This window comes from Pipistrellus kuhlii, unplaced genomic scaffold, assembly GCF_014108245.1.
Source record: "Pipistrellus kuhlii isolate mPipKuh1 unplaced genomic scaffold, mPipKuh1.p scaffold_m20_p_16, whole genome shotgun sequence".
NCBI classification, from domain to species: Eukaryota; Metazoa; Chordata; class Mammalia; order Chiroptera; family Vespertilionidae; genus Pipistrellus; species Pipistrellus kuhlii.
Window position 1 is genome coordinate 25,270,213 of NW_023425471.1, and position 26,444 is coordinate 25,296,656.

A 26,444-nucleotide genomic window follows, 5' to 3' on the forward strand; every position below is an offset into this window, starting at 1 on the left:
CAGTAAGTGAATGTCTGTATAAGTGTATAAGCTATTATGCATTATGTGACTAGGCAAGTTGTTTAACTTTTTTAAACCTGTTTTTTATCTGGAAAATAATGCCTATTTTGTAGAATTGTTTTAATGAACTGTTATAAGGATCAAATGTGTAATATGATAATTCCTATCAAAGTGTTTAATATGTGGTAGTTATTTTCTTTAAATATACAGACTAGTATTACTTTAATTTGTTTAGTAGTTACCAAAGTGCGGTGAAAAGATTATATATTTTAAATTAACATAAATCTGTCTTTGAAATCCACCTCTGCTTTTTTGGAGTCATTCAGAGCAGAAAATCAACTCTACCCCTCCCAAACCTTAATTTGGTCAAATTTTAAAATGTTACTATATCCTATTCTCGCTCCCTGGCCATCTTGGCGGCTGCATCTGGTTGGGCGCTGTCCCGCACTTAAGGCAGGAAGATGGTAGCCACAAAGAAGATGAAAAAGTCGTTGGAGTCTATCAACTCTAGGCTCCAGCTGGTGATGAAAAGTGGCAAGTATGTGCTGGGGTACAAGCAGACGCTGAAGATGATCCAACAAAGCAAAGCGAAGCTGGTCATCCTGGCCCAGCCTTGAGGAAATCTGAAATAGAGTACTATGCCATGTTGGCCAAGACTGGTGTCCATCACTACAGTGGTAATAATATTGAATTGGGCACAGCATGTGGAGAGTATTACAGGGTATGCACACTGGCTATCATTGACCCAGGTGATTCTGATATCATTAGAAGCATGCCAGAACAGACTGGTGAAAAGTAAATCATGGGAAATTTTTCTTTAATAAAATTGACCAGAGCTTGGTTTAAAAATAAATAAATAAATGAAAATAAAATAAAATAGAAATGTGATTAGACCTGTATCACAGTGTTTGTAAAGTAGGATTCAATAAGATAGTTTATATTAATATCTTAGAATACTGGGCACAAAATAGGTACTCAATAAACATTAACCTCATTTTCTCTTTCATCCTCAGACAACTGGTGGCTGTCTAACTTATTGGAGAAACTAGATGGGAAAATACTATATTTTGTTCTTTCTGTGAAAAATATTCCAAAGAATGAATTTAAGTCATTTGAGTTCACTCCACTTATTTATGTGTTTTACAGTATGTGTATAAAATATCTCTAGTACAGTACCCCTCCTTCAGGGAACAGGAACTTTGACCAAACTTCCCCTACTGTAGTAAAGTTTCTAACATTTACCAGATAAAATGCATACTCTTTGATCAAGCATTCTTCAGATCTTATAGGTATGGCATTCATACACATCAGTTCTTCCAGGCCATCCAACTTCAAGTATTATATCCTATGTCTTATTCCTATATAATAAAAGCCTAATATGCTAAGTGTCTGGTCATCCGGTCATCCGTTCAACCAATCACAGTGTAATATGTTAATGATATGCTAAGGCCACTCAACTGCTCACTATGATGTGCATTGATCACCCGGGGGCACACACTATGACCAATAGGTTAGCATGCTGCTGGGGTCTGGCTAATGGGGACTGAGCTAGATGGGCCAGACATGCCCTGGAGCCCTCCTGTGGTTCCTCCCTGGCTGGCCCACCTCTTGTGTCCTTCCCCAGCCCTGGTTGTGCACCAGTGGGGTCTCTTGGCCTAGCCTGCACCCTCTTGCAATCTGGGACCCCTCAAGCAATGTGAGAGCCGGTTTCAGCCCTTTCCCACAGGCCAGATCAAGGGACCCCACTGGTGCACAAATTTGTGCACCGGGCCTCTAATGTCTTTATAAATTACTGAAAAGGTCTGTTAATTAAAATGCTTTGCTTTTCAAATTATCTCTTACCTCTTCCATTTATATCCAAAACCAGCATAAAAGTCATTTGATGAGCCACAGGACTTGATAATTGATTCAGAAATTGTGATAACTATACCTAGAGTTCTTTTCAGTATGTACAATGTGATAACTTTCCACTCATTCTTTTACACAACCAGCATTTAATTAGCACCCATTATTTGTTAGGTAAATAGAGCCACAGAGGTAAATATGTTATATGGGGAAGAAGATATATAAGTAGACAAATTATAAAATAATGTAACATAATGTAAAATAATGTAAACAAATTATAAAATCATGAATACAGAGACATATGAGATATATACATACCATCTCACACACACACACACACACACACACACACACACACACTCACCCCTCACGGTCCTCCTAAATTCAAAGTACAGATACAAAATTGGCAGGGAGGATTTCTTGAGTACATTACTTAATTTGGAGCTTTAAAAATATTGGCGCCATAGCTGGTTTGGCTCAGTGGATAAAGAATTGGATTGTAGACTGAAGGGTCCTGGGTTCAATTCCGGTCAAGGACAAATGCCTGGGTTGCGGGCTCGATCCCTAGTAGGGGGCATGCAGGAAACAGCTGATCAATGATTCTCTCATGATTGATGTTTCTATCTCTCTCTCCCCTCCCTTTCTCTCTGAAATCAATCAACATATCTATTTAAAAAAAGATTGAAGTTGATCATTAAATGCTGATTTGAGTTTTTAAAAATCAACTAAAACAATTACATTAATAGAAACAGTTTAATGCTTTTGAACTCAGTGACTTCTTTAAAAGTATTAATTTCATTGTTTTTAATTCATCATCTGTTAATTTAAGAAAGTTGACATGTTTGACTAGCCTTAATTGTTGTGTCCCGTTTTTCAAATTAATGAGAGGGTCTTTTCATTCACCCCTTTTTTTCCCTCACTATTTCCTCCACCCAAGCTCATTGCTTAGTAAAGCCATGCCACTTGTCACAAGGGCCAGGCGAGTAGAATGAACAGTTCACTGAAAAATCCATCTCATTGTGTTGGAACAACTAATCCCCAGGCATGCCCTGCTTTAGGGGGAGGTGTATCAAACACTCCACATACTAAGAACCGAATATGAAGCCAAAAGTTGTCCAGAACAAACCAAAGCTGCAGAAAGAAACATAAGTGCAAGTGTTTTAGCAGGGATCAAGCAGGTGAATTCACAGAGGAAGTAAAAGTTTTCATGACCAACCAGACACTACCATGGGTTTTGCAACTTTTATTTCTGTAAATGAGTCTGGGAGCAAATTGGTAAACTTTGATCAGACACTAGATTAACTCCTGGTCAATGTTCAAGAGGAAAGTGCCTTCTCCAGTATGCAGAGACAGCCAATATGGAAGGTCAAAAACGGCTCTGAAAACACATTGAGCTGTGCTTAACCAAGATGGGATTTGTCTGTCCTTCAAGCCCTGGCCAGCTCACAATTCATCTCTGTTTGGAAACAGCCAGCTATACATTTTTCATATAAATTCCAACTGGCCACTTTCAAATCCAGCCATCCCAGTTCCTCTGAGGTTAGCTGACCAGAAGCTGAGAATAGACCTTTTCTCTATGAATGCATAATTGGTCATTGATGAACACACAGGCACTCACTCAGTCTACCTGATCTAGGAAAAAAAATTCTGAATATCCTCCCAGATGTCCATGTCGGTCAACACAATCCCCGTATAATTTATAATGTATTAAATATCAAAAATAATGGATTTTTTCAGTTAGTATTTTGGCAGATGATGACAGCAGTACATTTTATTTGAGTAGCCAGCAAGACTTCTCCCAGTAAATCTGCAAACAGAAAACTGTGAGCATTGGCCCCAGATCCTCCTTGAAAAAGGCTACCATTATACTCTATTACAGTTAAGCTATGTATGCACCTCCTGGATGGCATCCAATTACATAGCAGTTTTCTCTCCCTTTTCCTTTTTTTTTTTTTTTTTTTTTTTTGTAAAAACATGTTCTCTCGAATGCTAGACAGTGGTTTCTAATTTTAAAAAAAATTGAATGAAAATCAACCAAGGGAGTATGTGCTGAAAATAATGGGAGATTTTTTAAATCACCAGTAACAAGATACTTTTCTGTAGTCCACTTTATGTCCTGTGTGACATGCCATATGGACTGAAGGTTCCGCTCTAATGTATAACTCAGAAGTGCCAGCAAGTGCCAGAAAATACAAATTAGATGAGAGGAAACTGAAAAAGGAAAGGTGGAGTTATTTACTTAGGACTTAAATATAGCTTAAGAGTTTTAAACAAGCTCAAGATCTGTCTTCTTTCTTTTAGCTGTTCCTTGAATATTTGGAAAGATATGTGGGAACCCCTACATTCTGGGAAAAAACACTAAGAAGTAAAAATAAAAAAGGTTAGGATAATGAAAGTAGCCTCTTTTGGAAATTAGGTATGTACTTTGCCAATTGTACTCTAAAATAAAAATGTTTTGCTGTTCAATGTTCAGGTTCTGATGACAATTAGCATAAAGCTATTAGAAAATATATTGCACATGGGGGAAACTGTTCAAAGGATAAATCAAGAGGCAGTAGAGTACAAAAAAAGAGCTTTAAAATCATATAAACCTGGTTTCTCATCCCAGATCTACCACTTTGAATCATTCAACTGTTATTAATTGAGAATCTACTATACACTAAATATTATACTGAAAAAAATAGCATGAGTGGCTACCCTTATGGAACTTAGCTTTTATGGAAAGGATGCATACAGACACTGAACAAATTAAAAGTAATAATATAAGAGGGCTCTTAAGAAAATTATAGTATGGTAAAGAGATAAGAGTAACTGCATATCTTCTGTAGATTGGATGATCAGGGAAGAACCTGAATGGTGAGAAGAAGCTAGCCATATGAGGAGGACCTAGTAGAAAAGTATTGTAAACACAGAGAACAGCAAAGGCAAAGACCCTGAGACAAGAATAGCTTCACTTTAAAAAAAAAAACAACACACAGAAAGATCAACACACCTGGATTTTGAGTATGAAAAAGAGAGTAGTAAGAGATGAGGTTTGGGCAATAGATAAGGGCCTGATCTTGTGATTCTCGCCATGGTTAGGTTTTGGGTTTCATAAAGACTCACTTACTATGAGACTTTGGACAACTTACTTAACTCTTTGAGTCTCCATTCCTTTATTTATAAAAGACATAATAAGAGAACCTACTTCATAAGATTATTGTAAAGATTAAAAGAGATATTTTATGCAAAGCACAATCCCTATTGGATATTTTCAAAGAAACAGAAGGATCTCTTATCCACAAAGCCTTCTTCTTCTTCCCTATAATGGCTGAAGTTCCACCATTAAAAATGCATCCTTTATGCTTAAGACTCTTGGATAGACAATCCAGTATTGATTAAGAACACAGGCTTTCGTGACATAAGGTACAGAACTGAGATCAAATCAGGCTACCACTTATTAGCCCTATGACTATTTTAAGTTTCATCAACTTGGTGAGCCTGTTTTCTCATCTATAGACTGCTATTAGCCATAAAGCCTGACATAGTACTTCTGTGAAATAATGCACATAAAGTTGTAAAAACAGTGTCTAGCACTTCCTTATCCATATCGATATTTTAAAAAAATATTTTAATTAATTTCAGAGAGGAAGGGAGAGATAGAAACATAAATGATGAGAATCATTGATTGGCTTCCTTCTGCATGCCTCATACTGGGTATTGAGCCTGCAACCCAGGCATGTGCCCTGACTTGGAATCGAACCATGATCTCCTAGTTCATAGGTCAATGCTCATCTACTGAGTCATACTGGCCGGGCCATATCAATATTATTAATAAGTATTGTTATTTATGATTCAGCATCAGTAAGTTTGTAGTTCCAGTCTTAGAACTATTAGGAATCTCAGAGATGACTTAAAACAAAACATGTTCATTTTAATAATAGAGGAACTCAGGCAAAGTGAGAGACTTGACCATGTTCACTCAGTGAATAGGAAAGGATAGTATAAAAAACCAAATGTGGTTTCATAAACCTCTATTATAGTACTGACTTAGAATTCAGATCCTTTTCTTAGAGCATGTTTTTCTCAGGGTGGGGAGAAATGGTGGAGAAAGAGACAGACAGACAGCAAGCAAGCTTCTTACTGCAGGATGACATCTTAGAAGAGAGGAGGCCGAGGCCATGATGTGATCAGTTTTGCTCACTGGAATTGCCTAGGCCCGGGTCTCCTTTAGCCTTTGTGGTCTCTGTAGCTTGGACAAGAGCATAAATACTGAAAGCAGATAGACTAGGCACAATAATTGGACAACTCAAGGCTTAAAACTCCTTCAAAAACAAACATTAAAAATATGATTTTTACAGTCAGAACTTTCTTGCATTTCCTTACATGCCCTGTAAGTATAGCATAAACTTTATTTAAATAATTTTATTTATTTGTTTAAACAGAGGCATCCTCCTCTTTTCAATGATCCTTAAAGTTTTCAACCAGTCTTGCTGTGGATCCTGAGATCTAGTTTCAGGTATGTCTTCTCTTTTATATTGATCTATTTTGCTCTATAGCTCTAGTTAATATCTATCATATTACTTTTTAATTTGCTTAATTTGTTTTGGGCTTCACGTGCTCTGACTCCAGAGTAAAACAGAATTTTGTCTCTTATTATCACCATATAATCCTTAGTGTCTGGCACATAGTTGATGTCCAAGAAATTTGTTGAATAAGTAAACAAATAAATTCGGGGTTCCTAAGTATTCCCCTAGTCAAATTATCCTATCCTAATATATAAAAAGCCTGGGGCTGTTACAACCAAAACTATCAGACAGACAACTGAACTGCAGGCTACGTGGGGTCACGTAGGCAGAGGAGTAGTGAAGGACGACCAAACAACTGAACAGCAGGCTGTGTAGGTGACCAAGCTGGCAGGGGGCTGTTGGGAGTGACCAGTCTGGCAGGGGGGACAGTTGGGAGCAACCAGGCCAGTGAGGGTGGGCAGTTGGGGACAACCAGGCCAGCAAGGGGGCAATTGGGGCAACCAGGCAGGCAGGGGGGCAGTTAGGGGTTATCAGGCCAGCAGGCTGGTGAGAAGTTAGGATCCAGTGGTCCTGGATTGTGAAAGGGATGTCTGACTGCCCGTTTAGGCCTAATCCCCAAGATTGGGCCTAAACTGGCAGTCGGGCATCCCCCAAGGGGTCCCGGATTGGAGAGGGTACAGACTGGGCTGAGGCTCCCCCACCCCTGTGCATGAATTTCATGCACCAGGCCTCTAGTCTATAATAATAAAAGCATAATATTATAATTAGACCAGATGTCCTTCTGGACAACCTTCCAGATGAAGCCAGGACTGCGAGGGAAGCCTGGGTCCCGGGTGCCAGAGGGAAGCCAGTGCCAGCAGCGTGGGGAAGGAAGGCCTACTCTTGCACAAATTTTGTGCATCAGGCCTCTAGTTTCCCAAGAATCTCAAACTGCCTTGAACTGGGTTAGTTCAGAAGCCCCAGGATCCCAAATGAGGAATGTGACCCGGCCTTGGTACCACCAACATGAGTGAGAAAGGTAGCAAGCTGAGTAGTTTACCCTGAAGTAGAAATGGAAGGAGTGAGGGTTCTTTGTAACAAGCTTCTCATCTATTGTATATGGCTGGAGCTCCCCCATGACAAGTAGAAAGGAAAACTAGTTGTCATGGCCACACAAATCTCCCCAGTCTCAGAGCCCGTCTGCATTTTCTCACAGACCTTACTCTGGCTCTATTCCTCTATGTTCTAGAATTCAATTCTTCTGTGGATGTTTGGTAGAGACGAGTTTCATTGAGACACTCAGAGATGGAAAGAAGCAAAGCAATGGGAAGTATATAGTTCTTTAAAAACCTAAATATACAGGAAATTTTTATTCAATAGACTGCTTTAGTTTTCTTATTGAAATAAAATGCTTTCTATGTTAGGAACCATTTCACTAAATCCAGAAGAACTAGGAGATATTTGGGCAAAAGAATTCAAGACTATATGAAATGAGAATACAGGTTCACAGTCACCTTGGGCAGTTTTGAAAAAGAGGATGTCTGGAGAAAGGAAGTGTAGGCTATGAACTCATGCAGGTAATGGTAAGAGAGCAGAACAAAAGAGTTGCAGTACAGAGGCTTTACCATCATGTGAGGCAGGCTGAGGCTCAAGAGATGATTTACGATGTACTAGAACAGTCATCTCTCCCCATCTTTACCCTGCTTCAGTCAATCGAATTAACTAGAATTTACTCATTTTCTAAGATGTAAATACCAATGGAGGGACTAAAAGCAATGGGTGGATGGATAAATCATTCACACCTTAGTGTAAATCTATTCAACCTGTCAGTCTTGACAGAGGTTTATGTATTTTTTTTTTTTTTTTGGACTATTGAAAAGCAATATTTCTGCAGGAGATAGAGATGTAGGAAAGGGCTGCAGGAAAGACAGAAAGTTTGGGAAACCATAGCAAATATAAGGTCCAGGAATCTGAGGGTGGAGATAGAAGTGAAAGGAGGTCAATAGGGATGTGAAACAAATAGCATCTGTCTCCTCTTATTTGAGGTTTTTGTTTTATTTTGTTTTGTTTTTGAGGACCTGGCCTAGAAGGTCACTAATGACAAAGTTCCTATAATTTTAAACATTGCCTAGGGCTGATCATGCTTGTCATGTCAGAAAAAAAAAGCATTTGCTATCTAATGGAAAATCAATATACAATGTGATTTAAGTCATGTTAATATTGCTTTCCCTGGGAGTTAGAAGGCATGAAAACAATAACCAGAAATTCCCTGTGCTGCCACCCTGGGCCCACCACCTGTTCTAGTTCTTGACCACTCAGACACCCAGGTCCTAAATCATCTCATTGTTATCAGATAGTCTGTTTGCTCTAACTTTTCTCAGGCCTCCCAGTTGTCCTAGTATATTTTATCAAATCCAAGAAATCAAATTTAAAAGTCAGCTTTTCAAGAAACTCCAAATATATCAAAAACAAGTCAGATAAATCAGAGAAAGTGGTATTTAATCTTTCAGCTTAATTGCTGAAAAGTCACCCAGGGACTTTGCATTTGCAACTCTGCATTTTTCTCCAAACAGCCTCAAAAAAAAGGATAGGAATTGATTTGTGAACAAATATACTTTAAAAAGTCCTTTCTTAGACAGTGAAGGAAAGATAATGGAAAGAAGCCACTGGGTGCCCACAAAAGAAGACACAGTTAAGTAAGTTCAACTGCTAAACCAAAGTATAACTGCTAGATAATCTAAATGTATTTTATTATATTTAATAAGCAATTAAAATCCAAGTTGCAATTATAACTGATTGATTGCTTTTTTAAAAAATGTAAAGTCAATTTTACATTTAGTTATACATTAAATTTTATTGATTACATTGCTCATATGACAAATGTTTTATTATTCCAAGTTATATTAACTATAAAATGGAAATTAATAAAAATAAATTGAAATATGGAAAATTAAACAAAACTAAATATGAAGTTACAAAATAGGTTTGCTGTTATATTTTACGTCAACCTGGTTAACATATCCCATTAAATGTTTTGGTATCATCACCCTAAAGTTTCATAATTTTGAGAGCCAAAGGCACAAACAAAAGTTCACATATAATTTATACTTACAAGAAACTGAAAAGAAAAAAATACCAGAAAAAAAACACAAAAAGATTCTTCATACTGTGATTACTAATTTTATCTTAAAATATAACCTAACAACTAAGCTTAACCTAACTTAACCTAATTGACTCTAACTGAACCTAATGTCATATATTCTATCTATTATCTGTTTTCACAAGACAATTTTATGCATGATTATTTTTAGCACTTTAGATAATGAGGGAAAAGTAATGTGATTTTTGAGAATTCATTTTTATTACTCTTCCATTGTTTTAGCATTTATTTTTCTATTAATTCCTAATCCAAGAACATTTTTATCAGTTTTTAAGGTTACATAATTCTTAGAAATGTATACTTAAAATCTTAGTATTTTTAAATCTATGCACAATCAGAAAGGGAAAAAGGGATGAGATATTTTAAAATTTGCTTATTTCTTTAAAAAATTTACTTTTTGGTTATTATTTTATGGTTTTTAGTATTTTAATCAATTTCTGGGACAAGTTAAGCAGCTAATGTCCCTTGTTACCAGCAGTTTTACTACAGCCTTAACATTTTAAAATTGCTATATCATCTAGGTATTTTAAAAATTGATTAATGTCCATTTTAAGAATATTTACTTTTTGTAGTATTTTAACTGTGTGTGTGTGTGTGTGTGTGTGTGTGTGTGTGTGCAGTTTATATGTGGGTATTTATTTCCATTGTTTCTAACATAAACACAATATATTATCTTTCAAGCTATATTGTGCTCAGAAATTTTCTTTACAAGTCTTAATACTCTTAAATTTACAATTCATCCAATAAATGATAGAGTTTTTAAGGATTTTCTTAATGCTTTTGCTGTTTTAGTGAGTTACAAAAAATTATTAATGTAAATTTTAAGAAAGCTTTTTTTTGGTTTTATTGTTCTGTTATTATTACTTTGTTATTTTTTCCAATTTTTTCTAACATAGACACAAATTAAGCAGCTTTCTGGCTGCACTATGCTCCAAAATTTCATATGGAGAATATTTTGTAGAAACCAGTCCCTCAAAAGTAATATTAGAAATTGGAAATTCTAAAAAAAAAAAATATATATATATATATATATATATATATATATATATATATATATATATATATATTGGTGTTACTTAGATTTTTAATGGACATTTGTTATTTTATGTGATTTTCCATTGTATACCTATCTTGGGCACATATTTAGCAGCTTTCTGAATTTGAAGTTTCATATGAAATTATTAATGTAGTAAAAAAAAATTTTTTTTAAACTGACAATGCTGGTGACTGCAAATGTGTAAATCCAGTTAATTTTCTGTTTCTTCCCATCCATGCTCATGCAAACACAATTTATGTTTCTGCTTTCAACATATATAAAATAAATTTGCCAGCCCTTTTAAATTGTATACATTTCTTATTAATTATTTTAGGCCAAAATAAACTTGATGGAAATTAAAAGAAAAACAATCCAAACAAAAATATATCAGTAGTAACACAAAATGTCTGTTTTAAATAATCCCTGAATTTGTTCTATATTTATAGGCCCAATCTAATTATCAAATATTTTCAGAATGGAGTATGATTTTAAAAGTTTGAAAGTAATATCCACATCACTAAAGTCAAGTCCACTTGCCAGTTACATAATGTGATATAATAAAATTTCAATCCAGCAGAAGAGTTTGGCATTACTTTTGATTGTAGTAATTAGACCTGACCTATAATTATTGAACAAATCAGCATATATAAAGTAAATGCTCAAATAAATGTATTTGGCTGTATTTAGTACATTAATCTATTCTTAGTGTCGTTAGCTTCAAATATTTCATCTTATTCATAACATAGGAAAATAATCATTGGAGAAACCATATTTGGATCTAAAGACAATTCTCGTACCTAGAAGGTGGATTCTAGCATTAACTCACCACCATTATTTGTTGTTTGATCACTGACTTCCTCTTGAATAGCTGGAAGGGAAGGCTTTGTGGTAAGAGGTGTTTCAGTCTTAAACATGGACTCCATCCTGATATGAGTATTGATGTAGAAGGACTTCTGAAAGGACTCAAGGGTGAAGTAATAGATGAAAGGGTCAAAGCAACAGTTAAGAGTTGCAAGGCACAAGGTGATTGGGTACATAATTTTAGCAAATCTTTCCAAAAAGCAATTGGTAATGGCTTGAGAGCGCACCAGGGCATACAGGAAGAGAACAGAGTTGTAGGGTACAAAACAGACCACAAAGATTGCCATATGCACTGTGATCATCTTCAGCACTTTTTTCTTATTGGTCCCAATTTGAGACAGTGTAGCAGGCTTGCGGAGGGTTCTCAGCACCACAGAAGAACAAGAGACATTCAATATCAGAGGAATGATGAAGCCAACAACTTCAATAAATATGGTGATCTTGGACAAATACGTCTTCCAAACACGTTTGGAGAAGCCCTCAAAGCAGGTTGTGGTTGTATTGTTGACATTAGTGGTTGAGAACAAGGAGGCTGAAATACCACCACTGAGGACCAGGATCCAGACTCCAGCACACACAATGGCAGAATTCCTCCTGGTCCTAATGGTACGAGATCTGAAGGGATAAACAATGGCCAGGAAACGATCCACGCTAATACAGGTGAGGAAGAGCATGCTCCCATAGATGTTGGTAAGGAATGCAGTCCCAGAGATCTTGCAGAGAGTGTCACCAAAAGGCCAGTGGCGATTGAAATTGTAAAATATTTTGAAAGGTAGAGTGCAGACAAAGAGCAAATCGGAGAGGGCCAGATTAGTGATAAAAATAGCTGTCTCGCTTCTCATTTTCATGCGGAAGCAGAAGACAAACAGAGAGGCACTGTTGGTTATCAGACCCAGAATGAATACAACACTGTAGACAGCACCATTCAGATTATACTTGAAGGAATCATCAACAATACAAGTATTATTGGCAGTAGCATTGCCCAACCTGGGTCTGAGGCTTGAATTCAAATCTTGGAATTGGAAGTCAATGAATCTTTCGTCACCCATGGATTTATTTCAGGAGGCCTGCTGGCTGCAGGGTTCACCACTCTCACACTAGGAACTAGTAGGAAATGTTTTCCTCCTGTGGGAAAGATATTATGAAGATATTATGAATCATCAAACCTGCCTGCCATCTATTATTTCTGTGGAGTAAAAGATATTCTATCTACCGAGATTGAAAATAACATTCAATTTGATTTGACAAGTACTTTTGACCACCTACCATATGTTAAAAAGTACTCTAAGAGTATATTGCAGGAGTGGAAGAGACCACATTGAATATAATAAGTGGAGTACTATAGCATTGCAATGAACAGGAATGAGATGTTGTGTTTACATGACGGACAGAGTTATGGGGAGATGGGGTTCAGGAGAGGGAGGAGAGACTCTGATAGTTAAAACAACACTAATACTTTGAAATTTATATGGCAGTTTTTAGCTTTCAAAAGCATGTTTTATTTTATTCCCACAAGAACACCATAAAATACACAAGACAAGAATGGTTCACCATATAACAGAAGCAGAAACTGAGGCCTATGTAATTTAGAATTATAGTAATCTCAGAATCGGAAGAATCCACGAATCCACAAATGATATAGTTAGAACCAGAGTTAATTTTTTTTAAACTCCTAACCAAATGATTAAGCTACTCTAAATTGTATTGTCTACTCTCCAATATTACTAAACTTCATTGTATGAGTATTAGGTCTATTGCACAAGACCACAGGTGGATATGGGACCTCCAGAACATGCTCTTAAAAACAGGTGAGACTAAATTCCTGAATTAAACTGTTGACTCATGTTTTTCTTCTAAAACATGAGCTCTGAGACTGGGGATCCCTCAGTTAAAGCTTCCAGCTAAAAGTTTCTTTACTGTATCACATTGTCTTTCTAGAGAGATAATTCACATAATGATCTCAGCATTTGCCTCTTGCAGATTGTAATCCCCTTTCCAAACTTCTCTCATGCCAAACCCTAAGTCTAGGACAAGCATGGCAAACTCAAAGGCTAACACGGGCCAAATAAAAAAGGTTTAAGTTTATGTGAGCCACAAAAAAAAAAAAAAAAAAAGAAAGAAAAGGAAGCTTCAATGTTCCTAGAAATGTATGTTTATTTTGACAGAGACATGCTGAATACAAAGGGCTGAAATAAATGAGTCATCTACACTAATAAGAGAAACATGCAAATTGACCATCCCTCCACTATACCCACCAGCCAATCATGAGCGAGTATGCAAATTAACCCAACAAAGATGTCCTAGGCCACAGAGCTGGAGCAAGCAGGAGGCTTGGGTTGCCCCTGGCAAGGGAGGAAGCCAAGCTTCTAGCCCCCGACCTGGCCTCTGCTCAAGGAGAGGCTAGAGGGGAGAAAAAAAGGCGGGGCTGGGAGCCTGGGCCGCCAGGGGGTGTGGCCAGCATGAAAATGGCCCTCAGCTTCTTGCCCAGGCTGGCCAGGCACCCCAGCAGGGACTCTCACCCTGAAAGGGGTGTGGCCAGCCTGAAAACTGCCCTCAGCCCCTCACCCAGGCTGGCCACACCCCCACAGAGTAAGAGTCTCTGCTGGGGTCCTGGCCAGACTACAAACAGCCATCAGCCCCTCACCCAGGCTGGCCCGGCACCCCAGTGGGGACTCCCACCCTGAAGAGGATGTGGCCAGCCCGGGTGAACAGCTGGGTGAAACGGCCCTCAACCCCTTAACCCAGGCTGATCATGCTCCCCATGGAGTAAAAGTCCCTGCTGGGCTGTGTGGCCAGCCTACAAACAGCCATCAGCCCCTCACCCAGGCTGGCTATGCCCCCATGGGGTGAGGGTCCCTGCTGGGAGGCATGGCCAACCTGCAAACAGCCATCAGCCCCTCACCCATGCAGGCCAGACGCCCCAGCGGGAACCCCCGTCCTGAAGGGGGTGTGTCCAGATTGAAAACAGCCCTTAGCCCTTCACCCAGGCTAGCCACACACCCACCAGTGGGGACCTTTACCCCATGGGGGGGTAGCTGACCAGCAAACCACCACAGGTCCCTCTCCCAGGCCACCCCATGCCCGAAGGGAACCCCCACCCTGATCCGGGACATCCTTCAGAGCAAACCAGCTGGCCTCCATCCATGCACCAGGCCTCTATCTATACTAATAAATATGCTAATTAGACTGGGAGACTTTCCAGGAGACCTTCTGGACATTCTTCTGGACAAAGCCATGGTGGTGGGGCTGAGGTAGAGGTGGCTAGAGGCCAAAAGGGGAGGGCAGTTGTGGATGATCAGGCCAAGATGAGATAGCAGTTGTGGGTGATCAGGCTAGTGTGGGGGTTGTTGGGGGTGATCAGACTGGTGGGGGGGAAGTTGGGGTGAGCAAAACAGCAGGGGTGAGCAGGACAGTGGGAGAGCAGTTTGGTGTGAGCAGGCCAGTAGGGGGGAAGTTGGGGGCAAACAGGACAGTGAGGAGGGATGGTGGGGGTGAGCAGGCCAGCAGGGGGGCAGTTGGGAGTGAGCACACTGGCACGGGGGGAAGTTGGGGGCAAGCAGGCCTTCAGGCAGAGTGGTTAGGGGCAATCAGGCAGTCAGGCAAGTGAGTGGTTAGGAGCCAGCAGTCCCAGATTGCAAGAAGAATGTTCGACTGCTGGTTTAGGCCCATTCTCTGTAAACCAGCAGTAGGTTATCCTTCGAGGGGTCCCAGATTGGAGAGGGTGCAGGCTGGGCTGAGGGACACCCCACCCCCATGCACAAATTTCATGCACCAGGCCACTAGTCATTAACATAAAATAATAGAACATTTTAATAAAAATAATTTTTTTCTTGAATATTAACTTACCAGACACTGCATAATTGCACAAATTAATACACGTAACACAAATAAACCTATTTTTCTTGTTCTCCGAAAGCGAAATATTTCCTGTTGTGCACACCAAACAAGTCAATACAAGATTAATGATGAAAATCAGCTGCTAAAATATTCCCTGCTAGTATTAGTGGAGATAATGGTGCACCTATGCATAAGGCGCATAAGGGAATGAATGCAACATGATTCTAGTAATCAGTTATTAGCAAATATTGTAGTTCATTGTTATTAGTTATGTATAACTGAACATTGTAAAAATTAAGTTATGAAATTTTTATTAAAAATTTTTTATATACTGTTATATTGGCTGGGCCGCAAAAATATTCATTGTGGGCCAGAAGTTTGACATCCTTGGCCTAGAATGTACTCCTTCTCTCGCTCTCCCACTGCCCATTCCATCACTTATTTTCATGCCTTCAGCTCCTAATATGGCCCTGGTCAATAAAGCCTTTTCTGGTGAACACAAGTGAAATGTATGCTCACCTAGCTAGTTACCGTATTGTCCGGCGTATAAGATGACTTTTGAAACGAAAAAAAGCCTGCTCAGATTGGCCAGAGTCAGAGAGGCGGTCTATTAAAAAAAGAACTGGTGTTGTCTCAGAAGTGGGGGGTAGTCTTATACAGTGAATATAGGCCTAAACCTATGTTTTAACGGTAAAATTAGGGGTCGTCTTATACGCTGGAAAATACGGTACATGCCCTCTGCCTGCCACCACTTGTACATGTGGTAGTCACTGATTTAATCACTATGTTGGGTAACTAAGCCAACATTGTTCAAAGGTACATATAGAAATCTTACTAACCTCCTAGATTAACAGCTGCCATTGGACAAAAACTGTCTTTGAAATGTTCTGTAATACACTATAGACAAATAGCTGCTGAATGAATTCTTTTCAATGAGGAGGATATGGAATCAAAGTGTTCTTTGTCCCCTTGTATAGTATAGGCGGTAATGCTTTTTTACATAATTATATTTTAAAATGTGAAAGGCATTTCTTTGAAGTGATTCTTACTTATGTCACTTTTTCCTCTCAACTCCCAACGAACAGGTCAAAGACACTTTCTATATAACAAAGAAGGGAGTGGAGGGGGGAATCTGCCAGCATTATAGAGGCCTAAAATCATGGCAGTGTTTGGCTTGAGGGGGGGAAAAATAGTTTGAGGAAAAAAGAAATTCACTCACTATAGTGCCTATAGGGAAAGATGACCTTGAAAAATGCAGGATGCAAATAGTTGTCATTTTCAACAGCTGAAATTTTCAAATTAATATTGGAATCTGGCTATTTCTGGATTCTTATTTAACAAATCTTTATGAAGTGCTTCCCCTGAGCCTAATACTACGCTAAGATCATATTCCTTCTTGACCATTTTATCTCATAAGCCAAGCTCAAATTTGCTAGAGGCAACTATGATAGATAGAAGCAGGAACCTGGGCCAAACAAGGTCCCCAGATAGAAAAAAAAAAGGCAGATGAGAAAGAGGTAAATATAGGTGGGGAGAGCAGAATAGGAGATCATAAAGGAAGTAGCAGAGAAAGAAAAATAGGAGAACTGAGAGAAAGAGAAGAAAGGGTGAAATAAAAACAAATGTTGCTGGGGAGAGGTCAGTGCTGTCATCCAATTTGTATCTAGAGCCTTGGGAGGTGTTTCTATTTCACAATTACTCCAATCCTATCCTCTGTATCTTGCTTCATCTCAAACATTTCAATTTTATCAGGAAGAAGTACAATATGCAATACTCTGCTTATGGCCACTGAAACTGGAAAAATATAGGAATAGACTAGAAAATATCAGTCAATGGATTTCATATTTTCTTTGGGAGCTGTAGACCCAGGTTACTGCAGATTGTTTCACCAGTGGGATGGCAGAAACAAAAAGAGAATGGTGAACATGTCAACTGCTTAAACCACTTTACATACTATTTTTAACACCCCAAATCACTATCCATTACTCTAGAGGTCTTTTTTAATTGTTGAAAGAAATCAAAATGTAACATAGTTACACAATCTAAAATAAATATGGAACTGCAAAAGCCAACATTAAAATCAAGCTTCGTTTGCTATTATTTGCTTGCACCTGCCTTTTATACTAAACTGACAATAAGTTTATTTGATTTGGAAAATGCTTTCATAATAGAAGTCTTTTTACCCCACCCCAGAGTTCCTCCAGTCTGCCCAGTGGTGAGCCATTTTCACAGCATACTTCTAGCTCTCTGACTATGTGTTATTTTGTACTGCCCAAAAATGGTGTGTTTGAAATAGATGAGCTCTGCCGAAACTGGTTTGGCTCAGTGGATAGAGCGTTGGCCTGCAGACTGAAAGGTCCCAGGTTCAGGAGACCCTTGGTTGAGGGCATGTCCCCAGTAGGGGGTGTGCAAGAGGCAGCTGATCAATGACTCTCTCTCATCGATGTTTCTAACTCTCTCTCTCCTTTCCTCTCTGTAAAAAATAAATAAAAAATATTTTTTAAAAAGAAATAGGTGAGCTGTCTCCCCAGTTTTGCATCCAGTTTTATGTCTCCCAGAACATATGCATTATACCCACAGCATGCAGTCTGCAAATGCCTAATATGTCTGCTTTGCTGTGTTGAGTAACCAAATATTGTGGGAGAGAAAGGACCAGAGACAAGAAAGCATTACAGTCTCAATCCTGAAAAGAGGGCATGGGAAACTGCCACTAAGACCCTATTCATAGCTTTCCCTGTTTAAACACACAGCACCTTTGCGGTCTAGCAGGGAAGGTGTGGTGATGGGACTTAACACAACATTGGAAGCAAGGAGTTCTATTTCTGACTCAGACACTGGTTCACTCTGTAACTCAGCTATACAGTTTATCTTCCCTGTATAAACATACCTCTGGGCCTCACAGTTGATGTTAGGAAGATTCAATAGGGCTTATCAAGAGGTTTATGTGCTTGCAAGTATTCAGTTCTACCTAACCACAAATAAACATTATATAAGCTTTTATCTTTCTCCCTCCCCTGACACAACTGGACACCTTTGACTGTCTTTCTTGCTGAACTTCATATTTGCAACACATCATTCTCCTAACACCATGTATACCAAGAGAGCCCCTTTTGAGTTTCAACCTTAACAACACAATTTTCTCATAAAAGGACAATCCAGGAGGGTGCTCCAAAGGAATATCTCCCACTGAGCTATGGTTTAAAAAAATCAGAGAAGTATTTGGCTCCTAAGCTGATTATGAAGGAGAATCAACAGCATTCAAGAAACAACTTCTCTTTTTTGGACTAACTCCTTTCTTTTCACAAAAAAAGCAGTGTTTTTAACCACTAGATTTTCCTAAATGGATAACATATTGTGCACTGAATGGAGGCAAAGGGCCAACTCTTGAGCTTCAGATGAGATCAAGAAGAAAAAAAATAGGCTGACGCAGTTAATTACATCTTCCACTGCAAGTAGCATTAGACTATTGTCTTGTAAAAACCATTGTACCCAACTATTCCAACAATTAATCACCTAGAGGGGTCAGAATACTGGGTGGATGCATTTTCATTGACAATGGGCAGGAAGCAGGTCACCTGGAGGGTGACCAAAGAGAAATCTGACCCCAATGAATTTTTAACTCTGACCTACACATATGGAGCCAATTCGGACAGTTCATACTAGTGTTCACAATTTTTTTCTTTTTATAAACATTTATAATGTTAATGAAATATACCATGTTTGGAATCTTTGGGGCTCTTGGAGGAAGTGCAGTTAGACTTTTGGCCCTATTAAAATACATACCTAAATTATTCCACTTTACTAATGCTAAACTTTCAGATGATATGTTAAAAACAAAGCTCTAAATTCTGACATATGACCAGTAGCCTAGAAAGGCTGGCTTGCTTTTGTTCCCTACAGAAGTGAATCCAGAGAAAAACAAAGCCTGGAAGACAGAGTATACTCAAATTCTCTTGCTTTGCTCCCTTTTTCATGAGCTCAGGGTCAGTTCAGAGTGCTTCTGATCCCCAGAACATTTCCTCTTTCTACTCTGAAGCTTAGGAACATTGACACAATGGTTTTTAGAGGAAGCTGAAACCTATTGTATCCTGGCCTATAAATATCTAGCAGTGAGGTAAATGAAAAAATACAAAAATGTTTCAAAAATACAAATCAAAACCATAATGTGGGGGGATGAGAAGAGATAAACCAAAGAACTCATATACTTATATACATAGCCCATGGACACAGGCAATAAGGTAGTGAAGACCTGGGGGATAGGTAGGGGTTGGGAGAAGGGGGGACATGGGGGGGAAATGGGAGGTATCTGTAATACTATCAACAATAAAAAATACATTTTAAAATGAAAAAAAAAATTTAAAACATCATGCTGGAGTAATAGGGAATGTGTACATGCTGTTGTTCCTCAGATGAGTGACTACTAACAGAGAAGACTTCTTAACAAAACCTTCTAGACCAAGTCAGAAGGACAGGTCACAATCATAACCATGGTTCCAACTGATGTAACTATGCATTAGTTGATGTCTCATAATAGTTTTCAAAACATAATATAGCCTTATGACATTACATATGGAGGAAACCACAGGTAGATATTTCACTTTAGAATTGAGCTGGGAAATTGATCTGTATGAGGTATCATTTCAAATAAGCCTCCCCATGTGTGTCAATTGCTTAGATTGATATGCCTTGTTTAAGTTTTTATTTTTATTGAATTTATTTGGATTATATTGGCAATATAATCTTATAGATTTTGAGTATATAATTCCATATATATTTAGCATTCAAAGTCTAGTCTCCTTCCATCACCATTTATACCCTATTTACTCTCTTCTACCTGCCCTCATTACCCTTTTTCTCTGGTAATTACCTTATTGCTATCTGTGTCTATATGGGTTTTTTCTCTCTCATAGAACATACTGACATCCTTGTTTATTTTTTACTCAAGAATCAGTTAGCAATTTGTATATCAATTTATCTGATAATATTGGAAATTGATCCTGATAATATGACTAAAAACCATGTCACCCATCTCTAAAGGTATATACCAGTGGCACAGAGGGCTTAAAACCAAAGAATCAATATTCAGCTACACCAAAATTGCCTGGACTATAATAAACAATCACAAATCCTCATGAATTTTTATATTATATAACCTATTATAAATTGGAAGTATTGATTACAAAAAAAATTAAAGAATTATGAAGAAAGCTATTATCAGGAGATTGGTACTCACCACATTAGTTCAAATTCTGGCACCAATTTTATCTGAGACTTGCGTGACCAAATAACTTTCTGGAGGCACTGTGGTTAGGGATTTCCTCCGATGGATGCTGTAAAATACAATTAGTCACAATAGTGTGACATCAAAAGACTTTTCAATAAAATGTATGTAAAGATCATAGGGTAAAAAAGGATTAGATGATACAAATCAAAGTAAATGAGAGCCAACATATTTTATTTTTTTCTAGTTATTTCACAATTTCTTTTTTATTTTTTAATTATTATTATTTTTTTTACATATGTGTCCTTATTCCCCCATTACCCCCACTCCTCACTCATGTCCCACTCCCCTGTTGTCTGTGTCTATTGATTAGGCTCATATGCATGCATATAAGTCCTTTGGTTGATCTGAGAGCCAACATATTTTAAAATGATATCTGGCCAAAACCGGTTTGGCTCAGTGGATAGAGCATCAGCCAGAGGACTGAAAAGTCCCGGGTTCGATTCTGGTCAAGGGCAAGTACCTTGGTTGCAGGCACATCTCCAGTAGGGGGTGTGCAAGAGGCAGCTGATCGGTGTCTCTCTCTCATGGATGTTTCTAATTCTCTATCTCTCTCTCTCTCTTCCTCTCTGTAAAAAATCAATAAAATATATTTTTAAAAAATAAAATAGTGTCTGAACGTTTTGCATTTCATTATTACAGAATATCAGATAACGTTTTATTTTACAAACCTGATATTACTGTGCCATATTTTATTAGTTGTATTGATAAGCAAAAAGTCCATGAGTCTATGTAACTATAATTGTTTAAAGATAACTAATAGCAAAAGGCATAAAAATACTTCCTCCACTTTCATAAGGAAATATACTGAATTAAAAATAACTGAACAGAGGAGGGTTGTTTTTGTTTGTTTGTTTGTTTTTGCCTGAAGTTATGTTGGTTCTTTGTTCTTTCTTTCTTTTTCTTTTTTTTCTTTTCTTTTTCCCTGGCAACAACTGTTACTATTTGGCAAGAGCCTTGATAAGAGAAGAGGAAAGAAGAATGGAACAACAGGTGGAGACCCTATTGGCATGTCTCCAACCTGCACTCCCACCCCAGTTAAATTTATTTCTCACTGAACTACAGTGATATGAACAAGGTTCCAAATTCTGGGCATTAGCACAATGACAATCACTGCTGCCTCTACTAGGATGAACTAGGCCTAACCAATATAGCATGTCTATAACATCTTCAAATCTCAACTCAGCACAAAATACTTGTACAGAACCAGAAATAGTTGACAATAAAATTCTTACAAGTAGCACCTACATTTGAACCCTGCTCATTCATTGCCTAGAAAGTAGAGTCATCTGTTAGTGCCAAAATTATATTATTGTCACATCTCACCCTCTTTTGAACAAAGGTGGCCTAAACAAATCAGACTGATAAATAATACTCCAATTCTCTTGAAATAATTTTTCTAATTTAAGAGAACTGAAATAAAAATAGTAAAATCATTAGACAATTTAAAATATATTTGAGATCACCTTGAATTGATTTTCACACTCCTCCAGATAGCAATATTCCTGGAATGAAATGAATATTATTTTACTGGTTTATGAAGACAGCAATATTAACATTTCTTTTTTTATAGCTTTCAAAATGTATACAGATTATTTTTTAAAAACAGTTTTATTTGGAATCCAAGCAAACTTGGAATTTCAAATACCCAGAAGTTTTCATATTTGTTATTAATTCAATAAAACCACATCCAGCCCCATCCATCACTAGCTAACTGTTTGACAGCAAGTCACAATCTCTTTTTGGACCTCAGTTTATTTTCTTCTACCTTTTGCATTAATTGATAGCAACTTTAAACTGGTACTATGGAATGGCCTCACTGACCCCTTTAGTCAGTTGTCTTCACCTGCTCCCATTTGTCACTGCAAAAAAAAATGTAATCCCTCAAAGTGTGAAGTAAGGGGAATTCATTTTTGTTAGACTCAATGAAATTATTCCTAGATTTATTTTATCTATTTTAATTGAAGTATAATTGACATGCATTAAATTAATCTTATCTATGCAACATAATAATTTGATATTTGTATTTCTTGCGAAAGAAACACCACAGTAAGTCTGTCACCATATATAGTTTAGTTACCATTAATATCAGAAATATTTATTAATTAGTTCTAATGTCTTCTTAATGCCCTCATTTCTCTCATATTCTGTCTTTATGCCCATATCAGTAGGCACATAAGCTTTAACTAAGTTTATTCCTCAATCTTTGCTGCCTGTTCCCCGGTCACCTAGTCAATTCTTTCCTCAAAATATAAGGTTATCAAAATACTTCAGAACATAACTAAATAATAAATCAATAGAATACTTATCCTATGTTTTATTCTGATAAAATTACGTATCTACTAAAAATAAGGCTGGATTCCCAGTGGTAGGTGATCTCCTATTAAGCACCCAATTTTCAGTACTAATATTCAGTACAAATACATTATAGGTATGTGTTTTTTCCTTTCCAGTTAAGGCCAAGAGAATACTAATATGTGATGACCGTACACACAGAAGAAAAAAAAAAAAAAAAAAAGCAACACACAATTAGGCCCTGACCACACCACAGCAAGGGCAATAACTATCACTGCATTTTCTCTCAAAGGAAATTGAATTAATGAAGCTCCAGCTAATTTTGGCCTAAGTGTTGCTGTTAGGCCCCAGACCTCTCTTTAATTTACAGGGAGTACACATTCTGAAAGGATGATTTGATTGTTCCAATATTGCTTTCATTCGCATCTGATTGGCAGGAGATGCTCTAAAGTGTAGAAGCCATCAAGAATCAGCTGAACTCACCCTTTATAGCAGGGGTGTAAACTTTTCATCTATGACAAGGAAAAATTATTTAAAAATCTGTGTTGATAGAATATGTTCCTTGGAATTTTGTTCTGAAAAATAAACATGTTTCAAAGCCACTGGATAATTTGGAGCTTCAGTTTTATTGTTGTCTTCATGTTAGTCAAGGGAAAAAAAAGATGATATCATTTAGTATGGTAGCAAAGTAAATAACCCAAAAAAACTCTGAAATGCTCTAAGATTTAGATTTATCTGGTTTTGTCCATGCTGGAATAATGATTAATTACATTACTAAATTTCCTAAAACAAAGTAACTAAAATACAATATTTATCAGTTCAACAAGATCTTGTAGCTAAATTGTAAAAAAATATTCAGGACATACAAGAAGAGAATGTTAAATGTCATATTATTGCATTTGTATGAAAAACAGCAACTAATTTAACATATAATAGTAAACTCAATTTATTCCAGAATTAGTTTTTCATTGAAATGTTTCTTCCTTTATAGTCAAGCTCATGAATTATTCAATATAGCAAATGTCACATTCTTCATAAATCAATTAAGCATCAAAGTATGCTCCATATAGTTTTCCTAGAAGAAATCTCATAATAGGAGCCACATTAGCTCACAATCAATTATAAACGAAAGAAATATAAAGCTAGCCAAAAGAATTTCTAAGCTCTACTCTGTGTTTACATAAAACAACAGCCTGAAAAGCCTGTATCTTTTCCACCGAAACAGTATTATTGCCATAACAATAGAAACTTCTTTTTTTTCCTCGTTTTAACCATTCCACACGACGATCTGTTCAGCACTTCAGAGTTGAAATCTAACTTCTTTCCCCAAACACTCAAAGCATTTCCACTGAAGTCTGTTACGCGGCCTCCACCCACCCCACCCCCATCCACAAACGCCCAAATCAAATCTTTCTCAAAGAGACTTACCCCAAGAAAGAGTGTGCTAGATGAGAGTGTGCTCAAGCGAGTAGAAAATTAGCTAATAAGCATGTGAACAGGCAACTCGCACTTTAAAAGTGCATATTTTAATCCTTTTTTTTTTTTTTTTTTTTTTTTTTTTTTTAACAAGGAAAGGTTAGCCCAGCCCAAAGTAGCAGACTCTGGGCTGCCACAGCTTCTTACAGCAAACCGCTCATTCTGAAAATGTGAGCTTATTTACATCTATCTCTTTCCCTTTGTTAAAAAATGGCCCTCTTGAATGCAGTAGCCGGCATGCCTTTTAACAAACAGGACACAAGAAAAGGCCCAAACTCCCGGCTGAAGCTGAGGGCCGGGGGGAACTTCTGGGGGTCTCAATAGGAAATGCTTCTCATTGGATAAGGAGGCACTATTGGGAGCCGAGACCCCGCCCAATCCCCTGTGCTCCCTCATTCCCTTAGTCACCAATCCCTGGACTGAAGTTTTTCCTTAAAGAGCATTGCCCAGGAAAAGCAGTTTTCACAGTCAAGAATTAGCAGCTTAAGTGCTGCTTGGCAATATAAAAAGTGTCTCTCCTAACTAGTTAATCCACAGAGAAAGCCTGTGTGCCTGTCTTTGCTGCAGGACTGCTACCCCTCCACAATTCTAATGAGGAGGAGGAGGAGACAAACCTCCAAACTTGGAGGAGAGAGTTATGAGCAGCCCTTGTTTATGCTCATTTGTTTAAACCATTACAACAATATTGATAATATAATTTGGGTGCAGGGAAAGGCAAAAGTGAATGCTATCATAAATACATTCCTATTTATGCTATGTAGAATTAAACCTCACACCACCACAAAAATAGAATTCGATATATATTCTCTTAAGCCAGTGAAGTGCCCTGACATGGAATGGGGAAACAGAAGATCTCAGAACTCTAATACCCATCCTCCATGAACTAAGGAGTACTCTGTGGCAAAAGGAGGGTCTGTACTTCTCTTAAATAACTGCCTGGCAGGAAGTCTAATTACCATTAAATTTTCAAAGTCTTATATACATCAATAAAATAGAATAAAGAACCCAGAAATCGACCCAAATCACTATGCTCAATTAATATTTGACAAAGGAGGCATGAACATACAAAGGAGTCAAGACAGTCTCTTCAATGAATGGTGTTGGGAAAATTGGACAGGTATATGCAAAAAAAATGAAACTAGACCACCAACTTACATCATACACAAAAATAAACTCAAAATGGATCGAGGACTTAAACATAAGATGAGAAACCATAAAAATACTAGAGGAATCTATAGGGAGAAAAATCTCTGACATATGCCAAAGCAATTTTTTCACTGATACTGCTCCTAGGGCAATGGAAACTAAAGAGAAAATAAACAAATGGGACTACATCAAAATAAAAAGCTTTTGCACAGCAAAGAAAACCATCAGTAAAACAAGAAAACCCACTGCATGGGAGAACATATTTGCCAATGATATCAACGATAAGGGTTTAATCTCCAAGATTTACAGGGAACTCATGCAGCTTAACAAAAAGAAGATAAATAACCCAATCAAAAAATCGGCAACTGATCTAAATAGACACTTTTCAAAAGAAGACAGAAGGAAGGCCAAGAGACATATGAAAACCTGCTCAAAGTCACTAATCATCAGAGAGAGGCAAATCAAAACAACAATGCCTTACAATCTCACACCTGTCAGAATAGCTATCATCAAGTCAACAAATGGCCAAAACCAGTTTGGCTCAGTGGTAGAGCATAGGTCTGCGGACTGAAAGGTCCCAGGTTCTATTCTTGTCAAGGGCATGTACGTTGGTTGCGGGCACATCCCCGGTAGGGGGTGTGCAAGAAGCAGCTGGTGATGTTTCTCTCTCATTGACATTTCTAGCTCTCTAGCTCTCTCTCTTCTTCTCTGTAAAAAATCAACAAAATATTTTTTTTTAAAAAAGTCACAAACAATAAGTGCTGGCCAGGTTGCGGAGAAAAAGGAACTCTCATGCACTGCTGGTAGGAATGCAGACTGATGCAGACTGTGGAGAACAGTTTGGAGTTTCCTCAAAAAACTAAAAATGGACTCCCATTTGACCCAGTGATCCCACTTCTAGTAATATATCCCAAGAAACTAGAAACACTAATTAGAAAGGAGATATGCAACCCTATGTTCATAGCAGCACAAATCACCATAGCTAAGATTTGGAAACAGCATAAGTGCCCATCATCAGAT

General features: G+C 37.7%; 1 protein-coding gene and 1 pseudogene across 1 annotated transcript; one reads left to right on the top strand and one right to left on the bottom strand.

Annotated features, from left to right (window-relative positions):
- The first annotated feature begins 446 nt into the window (after positions 1 to 446).
- LOC118719967 lies at positions 447 to 849 on the top strand (annotated as a pseudogene).
- A 9,712-nt stretch (positions 850 to 10,561) lies between these two features.
- On the bottom strand, positions 10,562 to 24,583 carry LPAR4 (lysophosphatidic acid receptor 4). The gene is made up of 4 exons (XM_036439838.2): positions 24,231 to 24,583; positions 21,974 to 22,012; positions 20,460 to 20,556; positions 10,562 to 12,514 (listed from the first exon to the last, which is right to left on the bottom strand). The coding sequence occupies exon 4, from the start codon at positions 12,436 to 12,438 to the stop codon at positions 11,326 to 11,328; it is 1,113 nt and encodes a 370-aa protein (XP_036295731.1). The 5' UTR covers positions 12,439 to 12,514; positions 20,460 to 20,556; positions 21,974 to 22,012; positions 24,231 to 24,583; the 3' UTR covers positions 10,562 to 11,325.
- Between the last annotated feature and the right edge of the window lie 1,861 nt (positions 24,584 to 26,444).